The sequence below is a fragment of the Jaculus jaculus genome, chromosome 13, assembly GCF_020740685.1.
Source record: "Jaculus jaculus isolate mJacJac1 chromosome 13, mJacJac1.mat.Y.cur, whole genome shotgun sequence".
Lineage (NCBI taxonomy): Eukaryota > Metazoa > Chordata > Mammalia > Rodentia > Dipodidae > Jaculus > Jaculus jaculus.
The window spans coordinates 29,127,238-29,147,122 of NC_059114.1; the positions used below are offsets into that span (position 1 = coordinate 29,127,238).

A 19,885-nucleotide genomic window follows, 5' to 3' on the forward strand; every position below is an offset into this window, starting at 1 on the left:
CGGCATCTTAGGGGCGGGACTTGAGTACCGTGCTTCTCTCGGGCCGAGCCGCCTCTTGCGTCATTCTTTCGCGCCGGAAGTCTAGGTGCGCTCCTCCTAGACGCTGATCGGACTGCTGCGTCCGGAGGTGTAGAGGCGTTATGGCCTCAGACGGTGAGGGCGGCTCAGGGTGGGAGCCTGACGCGGGGTTGGGCCAAATTGGTTTGGCCTCGACCAGTCAAGTGTAGTGTGTCTTTGGGCTGGGTGGGCCCTGTTCGTTCTGCAGAAGGGCAGTCAATGTATGCATTCATTCAATCTTTTTTCTTTTTGAGGTCGGATCTCCCTTATGTAGCCCAGGTTTGGACTTGTGTGTTGATTCTGCTTTTTCCTCGTAATACTAGTATTGCTGGCATGTGCTAATATACCCAAAATGTCATTCAGTTAATAGTTTTAGGACTGGGGAAATGGTTCCCGGCCTGTGTTCGACTCAGCAGTATCCAAGTAAAGGCAAATGCACAATGTGGCACATGGGTCTGGAGTTTGTTTGCAGCGGTAAGAGGCCCTGAGTCTCCCCAGTAATAAATACATAAAAATATTTTTGGGAGAGCCGAGCGTGGTGGCGCACGCCTTGAATCTCAATACTCGGGAGGTAGAGGTAGGATCACCGTGAGTTCGAGGCCACCCCGAGACTATATGGTGAATTCCATGTTAGCCTGGACTACAGTGAAACCCTACCTCGAAAAACCAAAAAAGAAAATAAAAGGTGTTTTTTGTTTTTTTGTTTGTTTGTTTTTTGGATTGCCTTCTGTGTGCCAGGCGTTCTTTTTGCACTGGGCAAGGAAGGTTGTGGATGTTATTGTCCGATGGGTGTCCGGCAAGTGGAGCTCATTTCAAAGGGTGACAAGTATATGAAGACTATATGTGACTGTGTGTTGATTGGGTTCTAGGAGTTGCCACTTCATTTAGGAGGTTAGGAAAGAGCAAGATACTGGAACATTGAACTGAAGTACCTTGAAAATGCTGCATCTGCCTCACATAAAGCTGAATAGACTGATAGATCACTTGTAGAATTTGGGCAGGAAATGCATTTACAGTGCAAAGACACTCGGGCTCGTCAGGCTACGAGGTTATTGGGAAGTGAAGCAGGAGAGGAAACTTTCATTTCTACCCTGCACTACTCCTAACAGAGCCTTAATATCTTCAGGAAAAGAGGAAGCAAGAGGTTGAGCATTGTTTTCAAGTAATACAAAGCTGTTTAAGGCTTTTTTGCTGTATTATTCAATTTATATATTGATTTGCACATGTTTGTGTATGTGATTATGTGTATAGGTATGCTAAGGCCTCTTGCAGAGGGTCTTGCTGTAGCCCAGGCTGACCTGGAATTCACTATGTAGTCTCAGGGTGGCCTTGTACTCCCAGTGATCCTCCTACCTCTGCTTCCCAAGTGCTGGAATTAAAGGAGTGTGCCACCACACCCATCTTATTGCTTATTTTTTAAAGTATTTTTATTTACTTGTTTGCAACCAGAAAGAGAGAGGGAATGAGCATGCTAGGGCCTCCTGCTATTGCAAACAAATTTCAGATGCATACACCACTGTGTGCATTTGCTTTACTATGGGTACTGTAGAATTGAACCCAGGTCATCAGACTTTACATGCAAGCACCTTTAATAGCTGAGCTATCTCTCCACCCCTTGTTTATTTATTTACTTAATTTTAACTTTTAAATTTGTTTATTTGAGAGAGAGAGAAGAGACAGAGAGGATGGGTGCACCAAGGCTTCCAGCCACTGCAAATGAACTCCAGATGCATATGCCACTTTGTGCATCTGGCCTACATGGATACTGGAGAATCAAACTTGGGTCTTTAGGCTTTGCAAGACAGCACCTTAACCACTAAGCCATCTCACTAGCCCTTATTTTAATTTTTATATTTTAACATTCTTATTTGCAAATAGAAGGAATGGGTATGCCAGGGCATCTTGCCACTTCTAGTGAACTCCGGGCACATGCACCACTTTTTTTTTTCTTTTTTCTTTTCTTTTTTTTTTTTTTTTTTTTTTTTGAGATGGGGTCTCACTCTAGCCCAGGCTGACTTGGAATTCACTCTGTGTTCTCAGGGTGGCCTCAAACTGATGGTGATCCTCCTACCTTTGCCTTCTGAGTACTAGGATTAAAGGCATGCGCCACCCTGCCCAGTTAACTTTGCACTACTTTGTACATCTAGCTTTATGTGGTTACTGGGGATTTGAGCCTTGGCCCTCAGGCTTTGCAAGCAAGCACCTTTAACCACTGAGCCATCTCTTCAGCCCTGTTTTTTTTAAGGTTTTTTTTTTTTTTTGTGTGTGTGTGTGTGTGTGGAGAGAGAGAGAGAATTGGCACTCCAGGGCTTTAGCCACTGCATTTGAATTCCAGATGCTTGTACTACCTAGTGGGCATGTGTGACCTTGTGCTTGCCTCATCTTTGTATGTCTGGCTTACATGGGATCTGGAGAGTCAAACATGGGTCCTTAAGCTTCACAGGCAAGTGCTAAGCCATCTCTCCAGCCCCTGTTTATGTTTTTTGAGTCAGGGACTTACTTTAGCCCAGGCTGAATTGGAACTCATTCTGTATCCCAGGCTGGACTTAAACTTGCTGTGATCCATCCATCTATATCAGTCTCCTGAGCTCTGGGCTTAAAGGCAGTGTGAGCCACCTCAGCCTTCTAAGTGCTGACATTACATGTCTATACTACTGCATGTGATTTTTTTTGGTGTTTTAAAGTAGGGTCTTACTCTAGCCTAGGCTGACCTGGAATTCACTCTGTATTCTCAGGGTGGCCTTGAACTTACAGTGATCCTCCTACCTCTGCCCCCCAAGTGCTGGGATTAAATGCATGTGCCACCATGCCCAGCACATCTGATCTTTTTAAATATCAAAATGACTCATTGATTTATTTATTGGTTTTTCGAGGCAGGGTCTCGCTGTATCCCAGGCTGACCTGGAATTCACTATGTAGTCTCAGGCTGGCCTTGAACTCACAATGATCCTCTTATCTCTGCCTCCTGAGTGCTGAGATTAAAGACATGCACCACCACGCCCAGCAAGAATAACTTATTTATTTATTTATTTATTTGATTTTTCAAGGTAGGGTCTCATGCTGGTCCAGGCTGACCTGGAATTAATTATGTAGTCTCAGAGTGGCCTCGAACTCACGGCGATCCTCCTATCTCTGCCTCCCGAGTGCTGGGATTAAAGGCGTGCGCCACCACTCCTGGCAAAAATAACTTTTAAAAAGGAATAATTTTTTCCCTCTGCTTTCAGAAAAATTATGGAATGCTTCACAAATTTGCAAAGTCATCCTTGCACAGGGCCCATGCTAATCTCTGTATCATTCCAATTTTAGTATATGTGCTGTTGAAGCGAGCACCACATCTGATTTTTATTATTTATTTATTTATTTATTTGAGAGAGAGGAAGAGGCAGATAGAGAGAATGAGTACACTGGGGCCTCCAGCCTCTGCAACCTCCAGACATAGGCGCCACCTTGTGCATCTGATTTATGCGGGTCCTGGGGATAGGAACCTAGGATTAAAGGCATGCGCCACCATACATGGCAGTTTCTGACTCTTTAGAATAGAAATTGGTTCGTCAGCCGGGCGTGGTAGGGCACACCTTTAATCCCAGCACTCGGGAGGCAGAGGTAGGAGGATCGTCGTGAGTTTGAGGCCACCTTGAGACTCCATAGTGAATTCCAGGTCAGCCTGGGCTAGAGTGAGACCCTACCTCGAAAAACAACAACAACAACAAAAAAAAAAAGAAATTGGTTCCTCAACACAGTTGACCTTGTTGTTGAGTGATTAGTTGAATGTTGGGCCAGCCTGGCTCCTGGGTCTTTTTAACCATCGTTGCCTGAAATGCCATCACTGGATGAGCTCTATTACTTGCCATTCAGTGGTTGTCCTTGACCAGGTATTGAAAACACAGATGCCATGCCTTTGGGTTTATTCAGGGTTTATTGAGTGCTTGCTCTGTACTACTTGCTGAAGATTAGTAGGTTAATAATGAACAGAGCAGACAGAATTCCTCTCTGCCCCTGTGGAATTTGTATTCTAACCCATGTAATGTTAAGGGAGCATGGGAGAGCTTAGTAAGAGCTTGCTGAACTTAAATCTATCTTTTGCTGGGCATGGTGGCTTATGCCTTTTCATCCTAGCCTTAGGAAAGCTTGGGTCACCTTGAGTTCCCTGGCCCGCCTATGACTACATGGTGAATTCCAGGTCCACTTGGACTAGAGTGAGACCCTACTTCAAACTCCCACCCCCCACCACCACCCAAACAAAGAAAATTCTCAGTACTAGGAATCAAATCCAGGGCCTCAAGAATGCTAGGTAAGTATATCACTGAGTTATATCCCTAACCCTGAGAGTTTTAAATCCTTAAAGGAATTTGGCCTTTCGGTAATCTCATGATTGTAGGATAATAACAATTTAAATCATGTAGTAAGTCTTTATTTTCATGAGGCTAATGTATTTTCAGTTCAACTCTTACTAATTTTTGCAGAAGATGAAGTGAATCTTCTGATTATCGTCGTCGATACCAACCCAATTTGGTGGGGAAAGCAAGCATTAAAGGAATCTCAGGTAAGATTGGGGAGGCTTACAGTTGATTCTCCTTTAACTTAATTAGATTCATATTTCTTTTGTTGTTGTTGGTTTTTCAAGGTAGGCTCTCACTCTAGCCCAGGCTGACCTGGAATTCACTCTGTAGTCTCAGGCTGGCCTTGAGCTCATAGCTCTTACCTCTTACCTCAGCTTCCTAATTGCTGTTTTGCTTTGTTTTGTTTTCAAGCAGGTGTTACATAGCCTAGGCTGGCCTCAAACTCACTATGTAGCCCAGAATGACATTGAACTCCTGTGACCCTCCTGCCTTCACTTCCAGAGTAGCAGAATTAGACATTTGCCACCATACTCATCTTGTAACGTATATCTTTTATTTTTAGGTTTTGTTTGTTTGGTTGGTTGGTTTTGGTTTTTTGAGGTAGGGTCTCACTCTAGCCCAGGCTGACCTGGAATTCATTATGTTGTCTCAGGGTGACCTCCAACTCACAGCAATCCACTTACCTCACTTAGTGCCAACAAACACTCCACTGTCTCTTCTCAGCACTTTGGCCATTTTTGAGATTGCCATCTGAAAAGAAATGCTTCTCTAAAGAAAAGCGAGAGTAGTGTTAATAAATGGGCATAAGCATATGGCAGTTTAATGGGCATAATATAACCATTTACCAGACAGCAGTAGTAGTTCCTTCCTAGGGCTTATTACCTCCCAGCCATAGGTTTTTGATTAGGTTTTCAGTACCAGACAGGAATTCTCTCCTGTGGAGTGGGCCCAATCAGAGGGCAGTTGGTTTTCTCTGATGGGATTGAGTTTTAATAAGCTGACGTTTATGTTGAGATTTTAAAAACAATTTAAAATTTTTTATTTATTTGAAAGAAAAGAGAATGGGCGCACCGGGGCCTCTAGCTGCTGCAAATGAACTCCAGACATACGCACCACTTTGTGCATCTGGCTTATGTGGGTCCTGGGGGATTGGACCTAGGTCCTTTGGTTTTGCAGGCAAGCACCTTAATCACTAAGCCATCCCTCTAGACCAGTAGTTTTTTTATTTGTTTGGTTTTGGTTTTTCAAGGTGGGGTCCTGCTCTGTAGCCCTGGCTGACCTGAAATTCACTATGTAGTCTCAGGGTGGCCTCCAACTCACAGCAATCCACCTACCTCTGCCTTCTGAGTGCTGGGATTAAAGGCGTGAGCCACCACCCATGGCTAAATGCTTGTTTTGAGGCTGAGTCTAGCTGTAGACCAGGCTAACCTGGAATTCACTTTGTAGTTCCAGGCTAGTCTTAGTGCTGGGATTAAAGAAATGTACCACATGCCTGGCAAGGAGCATATATTTATGTTCATTATTTATTTATTTATTTGAGAAAGACAGACATAGAGAGAAAGACAGGTGGAGGGAGAGAGAGAGAATGGGCATGCCAGGGCTTCCAGCCACTGCAAACGAACTTCAGACACATGCTCCCCCTTGTGCATCTGGCTAACGTGGGACCTGGAGAACCGAGCCTCGAACCGGGGTCCTTAGCAAGCGCTTAACCGCTAAGCCATCTCTCCAGCCCGAGGAGCATATATTTAAAAAGAAAATATGTCAAACAAAAAAAAAAGCCAGAGCACAGTCCCAGGACTTGGGAGGCAGAGGTAGGAAGATTGCCATGAGTTCAAGGCCACCCTGAGACTACATAGTGAATTTCAGGTCAGCCTGGGCTAGAGCGAGATCCTACTTCAAAAAACCCAGCAAAAATGTGATGAATGTTGTTCTGATGTAGAAATTATTTCATAATAAGTTTTAAAAATTATTGCTGCCGGGCATGGTGGTGCACGCCTTTAATCCCAGCACTCAGGAGGCAGAGGTAGTAGGGTCACTGTGAGTTGGAGGCCTGAGACTACATTGTGAATTCCAGATCATCCTGGGCTAGATAGAGCAAGACCCTACCTTGGGTGGGAGGGTGTGGTGGTGGGGGGCTATCGCTTTAAAGTGGTTTTGCTGCTGGTTTTAGAGGAAGGGAGCAGCTGAGCACATTATTAGCAGTGAATATTTGTGTAAAATTTTAATGAATAGCTGCACATGGTGGGACATGCCTGTAATCTCAGCACTTTGGTGACTGAGGCAGGTAGATCATGTCAGTTTGAGGCCAGTCTGGGCTACATAGCAAGTACTGGACCAGCCAGGGCTGCCTAGGAGGACCCTGTCTCAAAAAACCACAGATACCAGCTGGGTGTGGTGGTGCAAATCTTTAATCTCAGCACTCAGAAGGCAGAGGTAAGAGGAACATCATGAGTTCAAGGCCAGTTTGGGACTCCAGGGTTAGTCCCAGCTCAGCCTGGGCTAGAATGAGACTACATTGAAAAAACAACCAACCAACCAAAAGCCACAGTAAATAAGTAAAATTGGTGTTATATATATAGCTGGATGTGATGGTACACACCTTTAATCACAGTACTCAGGAGGCCACTCTGCGACTACGTGGTAAATTCCAGGTCAGCCCAGGCTAGAGTGAGAGGACCCTAACTTGAAAAAAACCAAAAACAACAAAAGAAGTACCAATAAGTAAAAATTTTCGATGCAGTCACCACCAAGACTGGGCATAGTTATTTGTAGAGTGATTTATTTTTCTTGTCTTCTCTTTTCTCAGTTTACTTTCTCCAAATGCATGGATGCTGTGCTGGTGCTGGGCAATTCCCACTTATTCATGAATCGTCGCAATAAGCTTGCTGTGATAGCCAGTCACATTCAGGAAAGGTATGGGTGGTCACGATAACTGTTTTCCAGTTCAGGGCTTGGCATTTGTGATGGTTTTGTACTAGTTTGACAGAGTGTTCTACTTGATGACTTTCTATAGCCAACATATCAAGCATTAGTTCATATACATTTTGAGGGTTGCAGATGTTGAATTCCTTACTGCCTGGTGAATAGTAGAGTCTCACAATGTCATATTTCATTCGTTCAGGTTCAAATATGTTATGTAAGCAGATGAGGCTGTAACTCCTCTCATTGTGGATATAGCAAAATTGGGTCCTGCTTTCCTTTCAGCTGGAAGTGTCTCTTAATCTCTCTCTTTTTAAAAAAAAACATTTTTTATTTTTAGTTATTTATTTGAGATAGGGAGGGAGAGAAAGAGAAAGGGAGAGACACAGAGAGAGAATGGGCACACTGGGGCATCCAGCACTGCAAATAAATTCCAGTCAGCTGCACCACCTTGTGCATCTGGCTTACATGGGTTGTGGGGAATTGAATCTGGGTCTTTTGGCTTTGCAGACAAGCTAAGCCATCTTCCCCAGCCCTGGAATTGTCTCTTTGTACGACTCATGGGTGATTATTCACTGTTTTGTGTGTCAGTCAGGTATTCTGTTGTACAGTCAAACTGGTACATGACTTTAATTCCCTCACTCAGGCGTTGTTGGTGGGAGGATTGGTACGAGTTTGAGTCCAGCCTGGAATGACAGAGTGAGTTTCAGGTCATCCTGGGCTACAGTGATACCCTACTTCAAAAAAAGGGGGGTGCTGGAGAGAGGGCTTAGTGGTTGAGATAATTGCCTATAAAGCCTAAGGACCCAGATTTGATTCCCCAGATCCCATGTAAGCCAGGTGCTCAAGGTGGCACATGCATCTGAAGTTTATTTGCAATGGCTAGAGGCCCTGGTATGCCCATTCTCACTCTGCCTCTCAAATAAATAAATAAGATTTTAAAAATATTTTAGGGCTGGAGAGATGGCTTAGCGGTTAAGTGCTTGCCTGTGAAGCCTAAGGACCCTGGTTCGAGGCTCGGTTCCCCAGGTCCCACGTTAGCCAGATGCACAAGGGGGTGCACGTGTCTGGAGTTCGTTTGCAGAGGCTGGAAGCCCTGGCGCACCCATTCTCTCTCTCCCTCTATCTGTCTTTCTCTCTGTGTCTGTCACTCTCAAATAAAAAAATAATAATAATAAAAAAAATTTTTATTTATTTGAGAGAGAAATAGGTGGAGAGAGAGAGAGAAAATGGGCACGCCGGGGCCACCAGCCACTGCAAACAAACTTCAGATGCATGTGCCACCTTGAGCACCTGGCTTACATGGGTTCTGAAGAATCTAACTGGGATCCTTTGGCTTTGCAGGCAAATGCCTTAACCACTAAGCCATCTCTCCAGCCCAATAAATGATATTAAAAAGAAAAAAACTCAAAATAGAAAGAGGACTTTTTTTTCCCTCGCTGTAGCTCAGGTTGACCTGGAATTCACTATGTAGTCTCAGGGTAGTCTTGAACTCAATGGTGATCCTCCTTCCTCTGCCTCCCAAGTGCTGGGATTAAAGGCATGCACTCAGCAAAAGTGGACATTTTTATTATGACACTGAATCCTAAAGCCAAGTAACTACTTCATCTGATGCTTGGCTGAGAAAACTGATTCTTCCTTTTCTTGTTTTTTTTTTTTTTGAGTCAGAGTCTCTCTTGCCTATGCTGGTCTTAATCTCATGGTGATTTACTTACCTCAGCTTCCTGAGTACCGGGATTAAAGGCATGTACCAACACTGTTCTTTTTTCTTTTTTAAAAAACTATTTTATTTATTTACTTATGAAAGAGAAGGAGAGAGAATGGACACAGGGCCTCTAGCTACTGCAGACGAACTTCACACACATGCACCACCTTGTGCATCTGGCTTACAAGGGTACTGGGGAATTGAAATTGGGTCATTATGAGTTATAGCTAAGTGCCTTAACTGCTAAACCATCTCTCCAGCCTACTTTATTAAGATGTAAAGGCTGGCTGTATGAACTCACTGGAAAATGGCTGTGTACCTGTAGCTGCTGTGTAAATGCAGCCATGTAGACAGTAAGGATTTTGTGGAGAGAATTTGTTTACTTAATTTCTTTGAGACAGGGTCTTTTGTATTTCTGTCACTGTGTGGCCAAAGATGACCCTGAACTATTGATCCTCTAGTCTTCACCTCTCTAGTGCTCAGATTATAGGCATGTACCACCATGCCTAATTTAAGCAATGGCAGGGATAGAACACAGGGCTATATGCATGCTTGGCAGGCACACTGAGCTACATTCTTAAAATACAAACATCCATCTTTTATTTATTCTTTTCTTTTTTAAAAAAAAAACTTTTTTTTTTTTTTTTATGAGCGAGAGAGAGAGAGAATTGATGCCAGGGCATCTAGCCACAGCAGTCGAACTCCATCCAGATGCATGTGCCACCTTGTGTGCATGTGTGATCTTGTGCGCATGTGTCAGCTTGTACATCTGGCTCATGTGGGTTCTAGGGAGTCAAATCTGGGTCCTTAGGCTTCGCAGGCAAGCACCATTAACCCATCTCTGTAGCCCTATTCATTTTTTTGTTGTTGTTCTCTTTTGTTTTTTCAAGTAGGGTCTTACTTTAGCCTAGGCTGATCTGGAGTTCACTCTGTAGTCTCAGGGTGGCCTCTAACTCATGGCAATCCTCCTACCTCTGCCTCCCAAGTGCTGGGATTAAAGGTGTGTGCCACCATGCCCAGGTGATTCTTTTCTTTTGTGGCTTGTTATTCACTGATAATCCCCTTCCTCTTGTGAATTGAAACTTGGGCCTCATGCACATTGGCAACCTCTCTACCACTGAGCTATATTCCCAGCCTTACTTTGATTATTGTTTTTTATTGTTGTTGTTTATTTATTTGAGAGTGACAGAGAGAGAGAGAATGGGCGCTACAGGGCCTCCAGCCACTGCAAACAAACTCCAGATACGTGGGCCCCCTTGTGCATCTGGCTAACATAGATCCTAGGGAATTGAGCCTCGAACTGGGGTCCTTAGGCTTTACAGGCAAGTGCTTAACTGCTAAGCCATCTCTCCAGCCTCGATTTTATTGTTTTTTAGAGACAGAGAATTGGCACTCCAAGGCCTCTTCCACTACAATCAAACTCCATACTCTTGCACCATGTAGTGGGCATGTGCAACCTTGAGCTTGCCTCACCTTTGCACATCTGGTTTATGTGGGATCTGGAGAATTGAACATAGTCCATAGGCTTTGTAGGCAAGTGCCTTAACTGCTAAACCATCTTCCCATCTCCCCAGCCTTACTTTTACTATTTCTTTAAAATGAAATGTATTATAGAGGGCTGGAGAGATGGGTTAGTGGTTTAGGTGCTTGCTTGTAAATGCAGGTTCGATTCCCCAGTAAACATGTAAGGCAGATGCACAAGGTGGTGCATGTGTCTGAAGTTTGTTTGCAGTGGATAGAGTCCCTGGCATGCCCATTTTTTTTTTCTCTCTCTCTCAAATAAACTATTTTTACAAAATGAAATGGGTTATGGAATCTTATATCTGGAATCAGTGTGCTTTTGTTTGTTGCTGAATGTCATTCTGATTGTGGTGCAAATAAGCAGTAAATCTTGCTGTGCTGAGGAATTTTTTCCCCTGCTATTTCAGTCGATTCTTATATCCCGGGAAGAACAGCAGGCTTGGAGACTTCTTGGGTGACCCTGGCACTCTCTTTTCTGACTGCAATCCCTCTGGAAGTAAAGACGGAAAATATGAGCTGTTGACGGCAGCTGATGACGTGATTGTTGAGGAGATTAAGGATCTGATGACCAAGAGTGAGCAAGCACCTTCACCGTTACTCTATACTTTTGCTCTGGGTGGGATTGTTATGTGTTGGTACTTGTGAGCAGGGGAGTTGGTTTGGAAGGTTGTTGAGGCTTCAAGCCCCATACTTTGAGGTTGTACATTTACATGCTCCCTGTTCTGTCTTGAATTCCTCTTCCCTCAGTCTTTGTGTGATATTATGTGCCTGACTCCATAGGATTGGGCCCTGCACACCTGCCTCATCCCTGGAACACTGTCAGACCAGTTTTTCCTTTCCTTTCCTTTCCTTTTTTTTTTTTTTTTTAAATTTTTTTTCTTTCCTTTTTCTAGATAGTATGTTACTGTAGTCCAGGCTGACTTGGGACTCATTCTGTAGCCCCAGGCTGGCCTCAAACTTACAGTGATCCTCCTCCCTTTGCCTTCCAAGTGCTGGGCTTAAAGGCATGCACTACCCTGCCAGGCTTCTTTCTTAGTGTTAAAAAATATATATATTTGTAAACAGAGACAGACCGAGAGAATGGGTGCACCAGGACCTCTTGTCACTAAATGAACTCGAGATGCATGTGCCACTTTGTGCATCTGGCTTTACATGTATACTGGGGAATTGAACCCAGACCATCAGGCTTTGCAAGCAAGTACCTTTAACTGCTGAGTCATTTCACCAGCCCCTTCCTTAGTCTTTTGGTTTGTGTTTAGACAAGATCTTGCTATGAAAAAAAAAAGAAAAAAAACAAAAAAACGAAAAACAAAACAAAAAGATCTTGCTATGTTCTCCAGACTGTCTTTGAATTTGCTCTGCAGCCCAGGCTGACCTTGATTTGTGATCTTCTACTCAGTCTCCCCAGTAGCATGGGTCACATTTCTGGTTTTTCTTTTATCTTGTCACTTAAAATGCCTCTAAGTTTTGTATCTGGTAGTTGTCTCTTCCTCTGAATGTTCTCATCTAGTTTTGCCTTTATCACGAATGTATCAACATTTCACAAACTTTACTCAGACCAGACTTTGTTTAAGCATAAACAGACATCTTCATTTCTGTGCCCCTCAGTCTGTAACGTGTCCTAAGTCTCAGTAGCTTCACCTGCAGTGACGCCACCACTTCTGTTCCCTGTCACCCCGTCCACTTAATTTTCTAAGTTACAAAGTTTTATTTTTGGGCTGGAGAGAAGGCTCAGCAGCTAAGGTGCTTGCCTTGCGAAGTCTAACAACCTGGGTTCGATATCCCAGTACCCATGTATGTCAGGTGCACAAAGTGGCAGGTGTATCTGGAGTTCATTTGCGGTGGAAGGAGGCCCTGGCACACCCATTCATATTCTCTGTGTGCTTGCAGATAAAATGTTTTTTACAAAATCTTTCACCAGGTGTGGTGGCACATCCCTGTAATTCCAGCACTTGGGAGGCAGAGGCCACCCTGAGAGTACATAGTGGATTCCAGGTGAGCCTGAGCTAGAGTGAGAACCTACCTTGACAAAAAAAAAAAAAAAAAACACCCAAATTTCCATTTTTGTCCTCATATCCCTATCTAAGCAGCCACATAATCCTAATAATTTAGTCTTAGAAATACCTCCTGTCTAACCCCTGACTGTCATCTGTATCAACCTGCTGGCATGAAATAGCATGATGTAGGACCCTTAGCACCAGCCATGGGCTCACCCCTTTAGCGACCATGACATTCTGCAGTCCTGGCCACTGAACTTTGCCAGATGTCTCCTGTAGGCCTAGTCACTTAGGGTGAGAGCTGCTAGATTATTCTGACAGTTTCCTTCTTCTTGTCTTCTAACTCTTATCTCTGTCTCTCCTCTTACATGTCTGTCCTCTCATTCAGCTTCCAGAGTTGTCATGTAACAAGCAAAGCTGCCTTTTCTGACTTTTGGGCTCTGCTGGTTCCCCATTGCCTGTATCAGTCACCTGGAAGGCAATGCTAGACAGGAAGTGGGATGGTATTGCCCAGGGTTGGGAGGTTCAGGGGGTGCTTGAACATAGGCCCCTTTGACCTCAGGTAGTTCTGCAGTAGTGAGGAACACAGAGCTTTAAATTCAGTAAAAATAATTGCATGTCAAAGCAGTTGATTAAAAAAATAATAATTTTCTATTTATTGATGTGAGAGAGAAGAAAGAGGCAGAGAGAGAGAGAATGGGCTTGTCAAGGCCTCCAGCCACTGCAAACTCCAGATGTATATGCCACCTTGTACATCTGGCTCACATGGGTACTGGGAAATGGAACCTAGGTCCTTAGGCTTTGTAGGCAAATGCCTTAACCATTAAGCCATCTCTCTAGCCCAAGGAGTTGATTAAATTTTTCAAAATTTATTTTTATTTATTTATTTGTCAGCAGAGAGATACAGAGAAAAAAGAGAAAGACAGGGGAGGGGGGAGGGAATGAATGAATATGGACACACCAGGGACACCAGCCACTGCAAACGAACTCCAAATGCATGTACCACTTTGTGCACCTGGCTTTACCTGGGTACTGGGGAATCAGACCCAGGTTATCTGACTTTGCAAGCAAGTACCTTAACTGGTGAACCATCTCTCCAGCCCCTTATGTTTCTTTTGAGACAAAATCTTGCCATGTAGTCCAGGCTGCCATAGAACTCGAGATCCTCTTGCCTTTACCTCTTAAGTGCTAGGATTGAACTAATTTAATGCTGTTTCTTCACAGGTGATATAAAGGGCCAACATACAGAAACTCTGTTGGCAGGATCCCTTGCCAAAGCCCTTTGCTGTATCCTTGGTGCTTGACTGTTCAGAAGCAGAATCAGCATCTTAACCTGGTGGCCTTTCATAGACCTTGTCAGGTGACACTCATTGGCAGCCTGAGTGACCGAAGGTGGTGGGTTGGCACGGTAGCTACTGTGGGTTTGGGAACGTATGCACACATACCTGCAGAAGCCTCACAGCGGGGAAGGTGATGAAGCTCTGCTTCCCTGACGTTTTCTGGGCTCTCAGCAAGCCTGCTTCTAGCTGCAGCCTTGTTCTTTTTCTTCTTGTATCGTACCAGTATTTATTTATTTATTCTTGGTTTTTCAAGGTAGGGTCTTGCTCTACCTCAAGCTGACCTGGAATTCACTGTGTAGACTCAGGGTGGCCTCAGATTCATGGTGATCCCTCTAGCTCTGCTTCCCAAGTGCTGGGATTAAAGGTGTGTGCCACCATGCTCGGATTATTTTTTAACACACACACACACACACACACACACACACACACACACACACATTTTGAGGTAGGTTTTTACTCTAGCCCAGGCTGACCTGGAATTCACTATGTAGTCTCAGGGTGGCCTTGAACTCATGGTGATCCTCTTACCTCTGCCTTCCAAGTGCTGGGATTAAAGGCGTGTACCACCATACCCAGCTGACAATATTTTTTGTATGTGCACATGTGTGGTATGTGTGATGTATTCACGTGTATGTGCTTATCTGTGGTGGCTGGAGGAGAACGCCAGGTGTTCCTCTCATCATTCACCCACCTGGTTTTCCATGTGATTGAGTGTCTTATTGATTTGAGAGCTTGCTGTTTGTAAGCTCGAGTGATTCTCCACTTTTGGCTTCCCACAGGACTGGGATTATAGATGTGTGTGATCATGCCTTGTGGTTGTTATACATAGGTTATGGAGACTTGAACTTGGGTAGTCTCAGGGTCCCTCAGGCCCTTATGCCTCTGAAGGAAAAGCATTTAACTGCTGAGCCATCTCTCCAGCCCAGCCCAGTTTTTGGCCATATATATTATTTATCCCAAGTCCTTTTTCCTTATTCTTCCCCCCCCCCCCCCCCCCCCCCCCCCCCCGCCGAAGTAGGGTTTCGCTGCCTCCCAAATGCTGGGATTAAAGGCATTTGCCACCACGCCCATCCCACCTGGCATTTTTAAGGACTGATTTTAAATGTGTGTGCGTGTGTGTATATACACACACACACACACACACACACACACACACATACATACACATACACACACATACATACTTTAAAAATATATATACATATATATGAAATTTAAAATATACATATACATGTCTATATATTTTTAAATTAGTTAATTATTAATTTTTTCAAGGTGGGTGGTCTCACTCTAGTTCAGGCTACCTGGAATTTACTATGTAGTCTCAGGGTGGCCTTGTACTCACTGTGATCCTCCTACCTCTGCCTCCTGAGTGCTGGGGTTAAAGGCATGTGCCACCATGTCTGGCAACTTTTAAATTTTTATTTTTTTTATTAAGATTTATTGTTATTTATTTATTTATTAGAGGGAGAGGAAGAAATAGAGAGAGTAAGAACGGGCATGCCAGGGCCTCTAGTCACTGCAAATGAACTCCAGATGCATGCTCTGCTATGTTCATCTGGCTTACATGGGACCTGGAGAATTGAACTTGGGTCCTTAGGCTTTGCAAGCATGTGCCTTAACTGCTAAGCCATCTCTTAAGGTTCCCCCCTCCAAAAAAATATTTATTTGCAAGCAGAGAGACAGAATGAGACAGAAGGGAGGGTAAGACAGGCATACCAGGATTTCTTTCTTTTTTTTTTTTTTTTGGTTTATGTAGTATCAGGGTTGCCTTGAACTCTTGGTGATCCTCCTACCTCTGCTTCCCAAGTGCTGGGATTATAGGTGTGCGCTACCATGTCTGGCAGACCAAGGATTGTGTTGTTGTTTTGTTTTTCAAGGTCAGGTCTCACTTTTAGCCCAGGCTGATCTGGAATTCACTATGTAGTCTCAGGGTGGCCTCGAACTCACAGCAATTTCTCTACCTCTACCTCCCGAGTGCTGGGATTAAAGGCGTGCACCACCATGCCCAGCAATACCAAGGTTTTTCCTGCCACTGCAGATGAACTCCAGATGCATGTGCCACTTTGTGCATCTGGTTTTATGTGGGTACTAGTGAATCGAATCCAGGCCTCAGGCTTTGCACACAAGTACCTTAACTACTGAGCCATCTTCCCAGCCCTTCATGGACTGATTTTTTTTATTTTTTTTGAGGTAGGGTCTTGCTGTAGCTCAGACTGACCAGGAATTAGTCTCAGGCCTCGATCTCACAGCAATCCTCCTACTTCAGCCTCTCAAGTGCTGGGGTTAAAGGTATGTGCCACCATGCCTGGCGAGGACTGATTTTTAAAACATCTACTGACCCTGCAGCTTAATTACTGAGTGCCCACTTGTGCATAGGTGAGCAAATTAGGTTGCATGGAATACTGGGTGGTTTTCTAGGCATTGATTTCATCTCTGTATCACATTCTGTCAGCTGGAGATAGTTTAACGTTTTGGAAATTATGACGTGACTTTGGGTCCTAGGCTTTTGAGGCAGGTTGCCTGGTTACCTTTGTGCAGCTTTCAGATTTGTTATCTTGTTTGATTGACTGAGTCATTTACAAGTTTTCCCAGTATTTAAATCTAGGACATAATCGATAATAAGACAATCAAATAATGATAATTTTAATCTTCAAGACAAAGATCATATTCTCAGATAACAGAATGCAACTGTTTTGGCCACTCATGTTTGTCATGGTAAACAATGGATGCTTGGCTTAATAGAGTTTCAAGTTTTTGCATATTCCTTAATGCTAAGAAATTAAGACATCCATAGAATGCAGAAGGAAGTTAAAGGTAGGAGCTTGTGTCTTTCTCTGCAGACTATACTACTACTTATTTTACTACTGCATAGTTATTCAGTTAAATTATAACCTATTTTTGTCTCCTTATAGATAATCAGGAGATGAAATCAAGGATTCTGGTAAGAATAAAATAATTCAATTCTGTTTGTATATAACTACAGACAATTGGAAATATGATGAAAGGGCATGGGTGGTGATCCATGGTGGAGGACTTCCTTTTCACATGGAAAACCCTGGATTTGATAGCCAGTAGCTAACCCCATCTCTTTCCCAAACACACCCTAAAACATGACAAAGAAAAGTGGTCCAGGAAAGCATTCTCAGCATCCCTGCCTTATACAGAATTAGTGTGACATTTCTGAAATAAAATAGAGCTCTTATAAACTTATTTTTTATCTTACAAACTTATTTTTTATTTTTTATTATTTATAACTTATTTTTATCAGCATTAAATCCAGGGTCTCATTCTTTTGCAAGACAGAAGTTCTACCATTGACCTATATCTCCAGTCAGAAGTTAACTTTTTTTTTTTTAGGTAATCTTAGTCTAGCCCAGGCTCCATAGCCTAGGCTGCCTCAAACTTCTAGGGATCCTCCTACTTAGGATTAAAAGTGTTGAGCCATTATGCCTGGTTTGCCAGAAATTAATTTAAAAAATAATAAAGGGCTGGAGAGATGGCTTAATGGTTAAAGTGTGAAGCCCAAGGACCCAGGTTCAATTCCCCAGAACCTAAGTAAGTCAGATGCACATGGTGGTGTATGCATCTGGAGTTCATTTGCAGTGGCTAGAAGCCCTGGCACACCCATTCTCCCTCTCTCTCCCTCTCTGTCTCTCTCATAAATAAATAAGTAAATAAAAAAATAATAAAGCTATATTGTAAAAACATATCAAGTAGAAAATACAAGCGATCTGCAAAAGAAGAAACTTGAATGGCCATGTCTTGCATTTGAAACATTCAGGTCAACTAGAAAGCCAAGAAATAGTGAATAATGGATTCTTACTGTTTGCTTGCAAACACAAAATGTGCTGATTTCCAGGCTTTGTGGCTGGACTGGGCTTGCTTCTCATGCATTGCTCAGGGGAGAAGGTAAATTGGGACAGCTTTTCCATAGGCAGATGAGTAATTTGTCAAAATTCAACATACATACACTTTGGCAGTCACCAGTTATCTCTGGAAGATCACTGGCATTGTGCAAAGGGTACTTGAGACATATTTAAAACTGGAAGTTAAGTGAACTCTATAGATAATTAGTTAAACAGTAGAAATCTTTGAAGTCAGTGACAAACATGATAAATCCAGTCAGCATCCCATGAAGATGTTTCAGTTGGCAGTTTAATTTTTAAAAATATCTATTTATTTTTTATTTATTTGAGGGGGAAGGGGGTCCAAAGGGGAGGGAGCGCCATGGCCTCCAGCCACTGCAAACAAACTCTAGATGCATGTACCACCTTGTGCATCTGGCTTACGTGGGTCCTGAGGAATTGAACTGAGATTCTTTGGCTTTGCAGGCAAACACCTTCACCACTAAGCCATCTCTCCAGCCCTCAGTTGGCAGTTTCTGCATCTAAGATGTGGTTTCTACAGCTGAGGTGTCTTAAGAAGCTGTCCCACCTGTGCATATTCACTCTGAAGTTAAATTAACAAAGCCACCAGATGATGCATTTCTCAGGATTTAGCCCAGTCATAAAGCTACACACACCTAAATTCTGTTTCATTAACATTTTTTTTTCCTGCTTCTACTGTACTCTGGAAAGGCAGGCTGTGAAACATGAGGGTGAGTGTCATCCTGTCACACTTGAGTGTATATAGGAGGTGTACACATACAGATGGTCTCTAAAGTGATGTCATCCTCTAGGATCAGGGACAAGTTCTAGTGTCATTTTTGTACTGCAGGTATCATTTAATAGTGGTAACAGGAAGATAGACTGCGAACGTGATACTGAAGGTGGCTAGCACTAGGTTGTGTGACAGTTGAGTGAGTCCTGGGCTGTGCTCTTTAGGTGATCAAGGCTGCAGAAGACAGTGCATTGCAGTACATGAACTTTATGAACGTCATCTTCGCAGCACAGAAGCAGGTGAAGTGGGAGCCTTCCTTAAAGAGCCCTTGTTGAACATGAAGGGAATGGCTTCATTCCCTGAGCGACCTACTCTGAGGTACTCTGGTTAAAGTGTCCTGTTGAGGGACTCAGAATCCACACCAGGTAGTAGTTATCTGTCTCTTTGATCCTATATCCCTCGATATTAGGTAAAGTCCTCAAAATAAATGTCCACTCAAACTTGATTTTACACTGAGTGTCATGGTACTTGGGTACCCTTTGAGCTTACCCTTGAACACCAGTTAACATGGAATATGCCTTTAAGTCCCAGCACTCAGGAGGCAGAGGTAGGAGGATTGCTGTGAGTTCAAGACCACCCTGAGATTTCATAGTGATTTCATGTCAGCCTGGCCTAGAATGAGACCCTACTTCAAAAAACAAAAACAAACAAGCCAAAAAAAAAAAAAAAAAAGAAGAAAGAAAGAAAAGAAACCCTGGATTGACAGTGTGAGGAATCAACCTTTACTTAATTTCTTCGTCTTTTGGGAGTTGTTTGGGGGTGGTACTAGGGATTGAACACAGGGCTTCACACATGCTTGGTAAGTTCTACCACTGTGCTATATCCCCAGCTCATTTTCTTTTTATTTTGACATTCTTGCTAAATTGCCTAGGCTGGCCTTGAATTCACTGTATAGCCCAGGCTGGTCTTGAACTCATCCTTCTGCCTCAGCCTCTTTGGATTTGCAGGCAGATGCCTTAACCACTAAGCAATCTTCAGCAGCCTCAGCCTCTTGAATAGCTGGGATGACAGGCATCACCATTATACCTGGCAGTTTCTGCATCTTTTCACTTGAGTGAAGTGTGTAAAGATATATCTTTACTTTGCAAATAAGTAACATGTCAGCTGACTCATGGTTAATACAATGTCTTCTTTGATATGTCTTTAAAAGGAAAGAAAGCCTTCTCTAGACTGAAATTTTTAATTCACTTATTTTAGGGCACGGGGGGAGGGCTTGGGGATGGGTCTTACTAACCCAGGCTGATCTGGAATTCATTCTGTAGTTCCAGGCTGGCTCTGAACTTACAGCAATCCTACCTCTCTGTCCCTTAGTGCTGGAATTAAAGGCATGGATCACCGCCCCCA

General features: G+C 43.4%; 1 protein-coding gene and 1 non-coding gene across 4 annotated transcripts in view; one reads left to right on the forward strand and one right to left on the reverse strand.

The window, feature by feature from the left end:
* Positions 1 to 46: 46 nt before the first annotated feature.
* Gtf2h3 (general transcription factor IIH subunit 3) overlaps positions 47 to 19,885 on the forward strand; it is a 28,321-nt gene continuing 8,482 nt past the window's right edge. The window contains exons 1-8 of one of the 3 annotated variants that reach the window (XM_045132033.1): positions 47 to 153; positions 4,521 to 4,600; positions 7,204 to 7,310; positions 10,950 to 11,116; positions 13,764 to 13,826; positions 16,667 to 16,696; positions 16,795 to 16,823; positions 18,706 to 18,780. In XM_045132033.1, coding sequence (XP_044987968.1) covers positions 141 to 153; positions 4,521 to 4,600; positions 7,204 to 7,310; positions 10,950 to 11,116; positions 13,764 to 13,826; positions 16,667 to 16,696; positions 16,795 to 16,823; positions 18,706 to 18,780 — 564 coding nt within the window. In that variant the 5' untranslated portion in view covers positions 47 to 140. The remainder of the gene's footprint in view (positions 154 to 4,520; positions 4,601 to 7,203; positions 7,311 to 10,949; positions 11,117 to 13,763; positions 13,827 to 16,666; positions 16,697 to 16,794; positions 16,824 to 18,705; positions 18,781 to 19,885) is intronic. The other 2 variants (XM_004668494.2, XM_045132032.1) reach the window with 2 other exon arrangements.
* On the reverse strand, positions 3,283 to 3,387 carry LOC123454304. Its single transcript, XR_006633289.1, has one exon. It is a non-coding gene; the product is annotated as a U6 spliceosomal RNA (small nuclear RNA).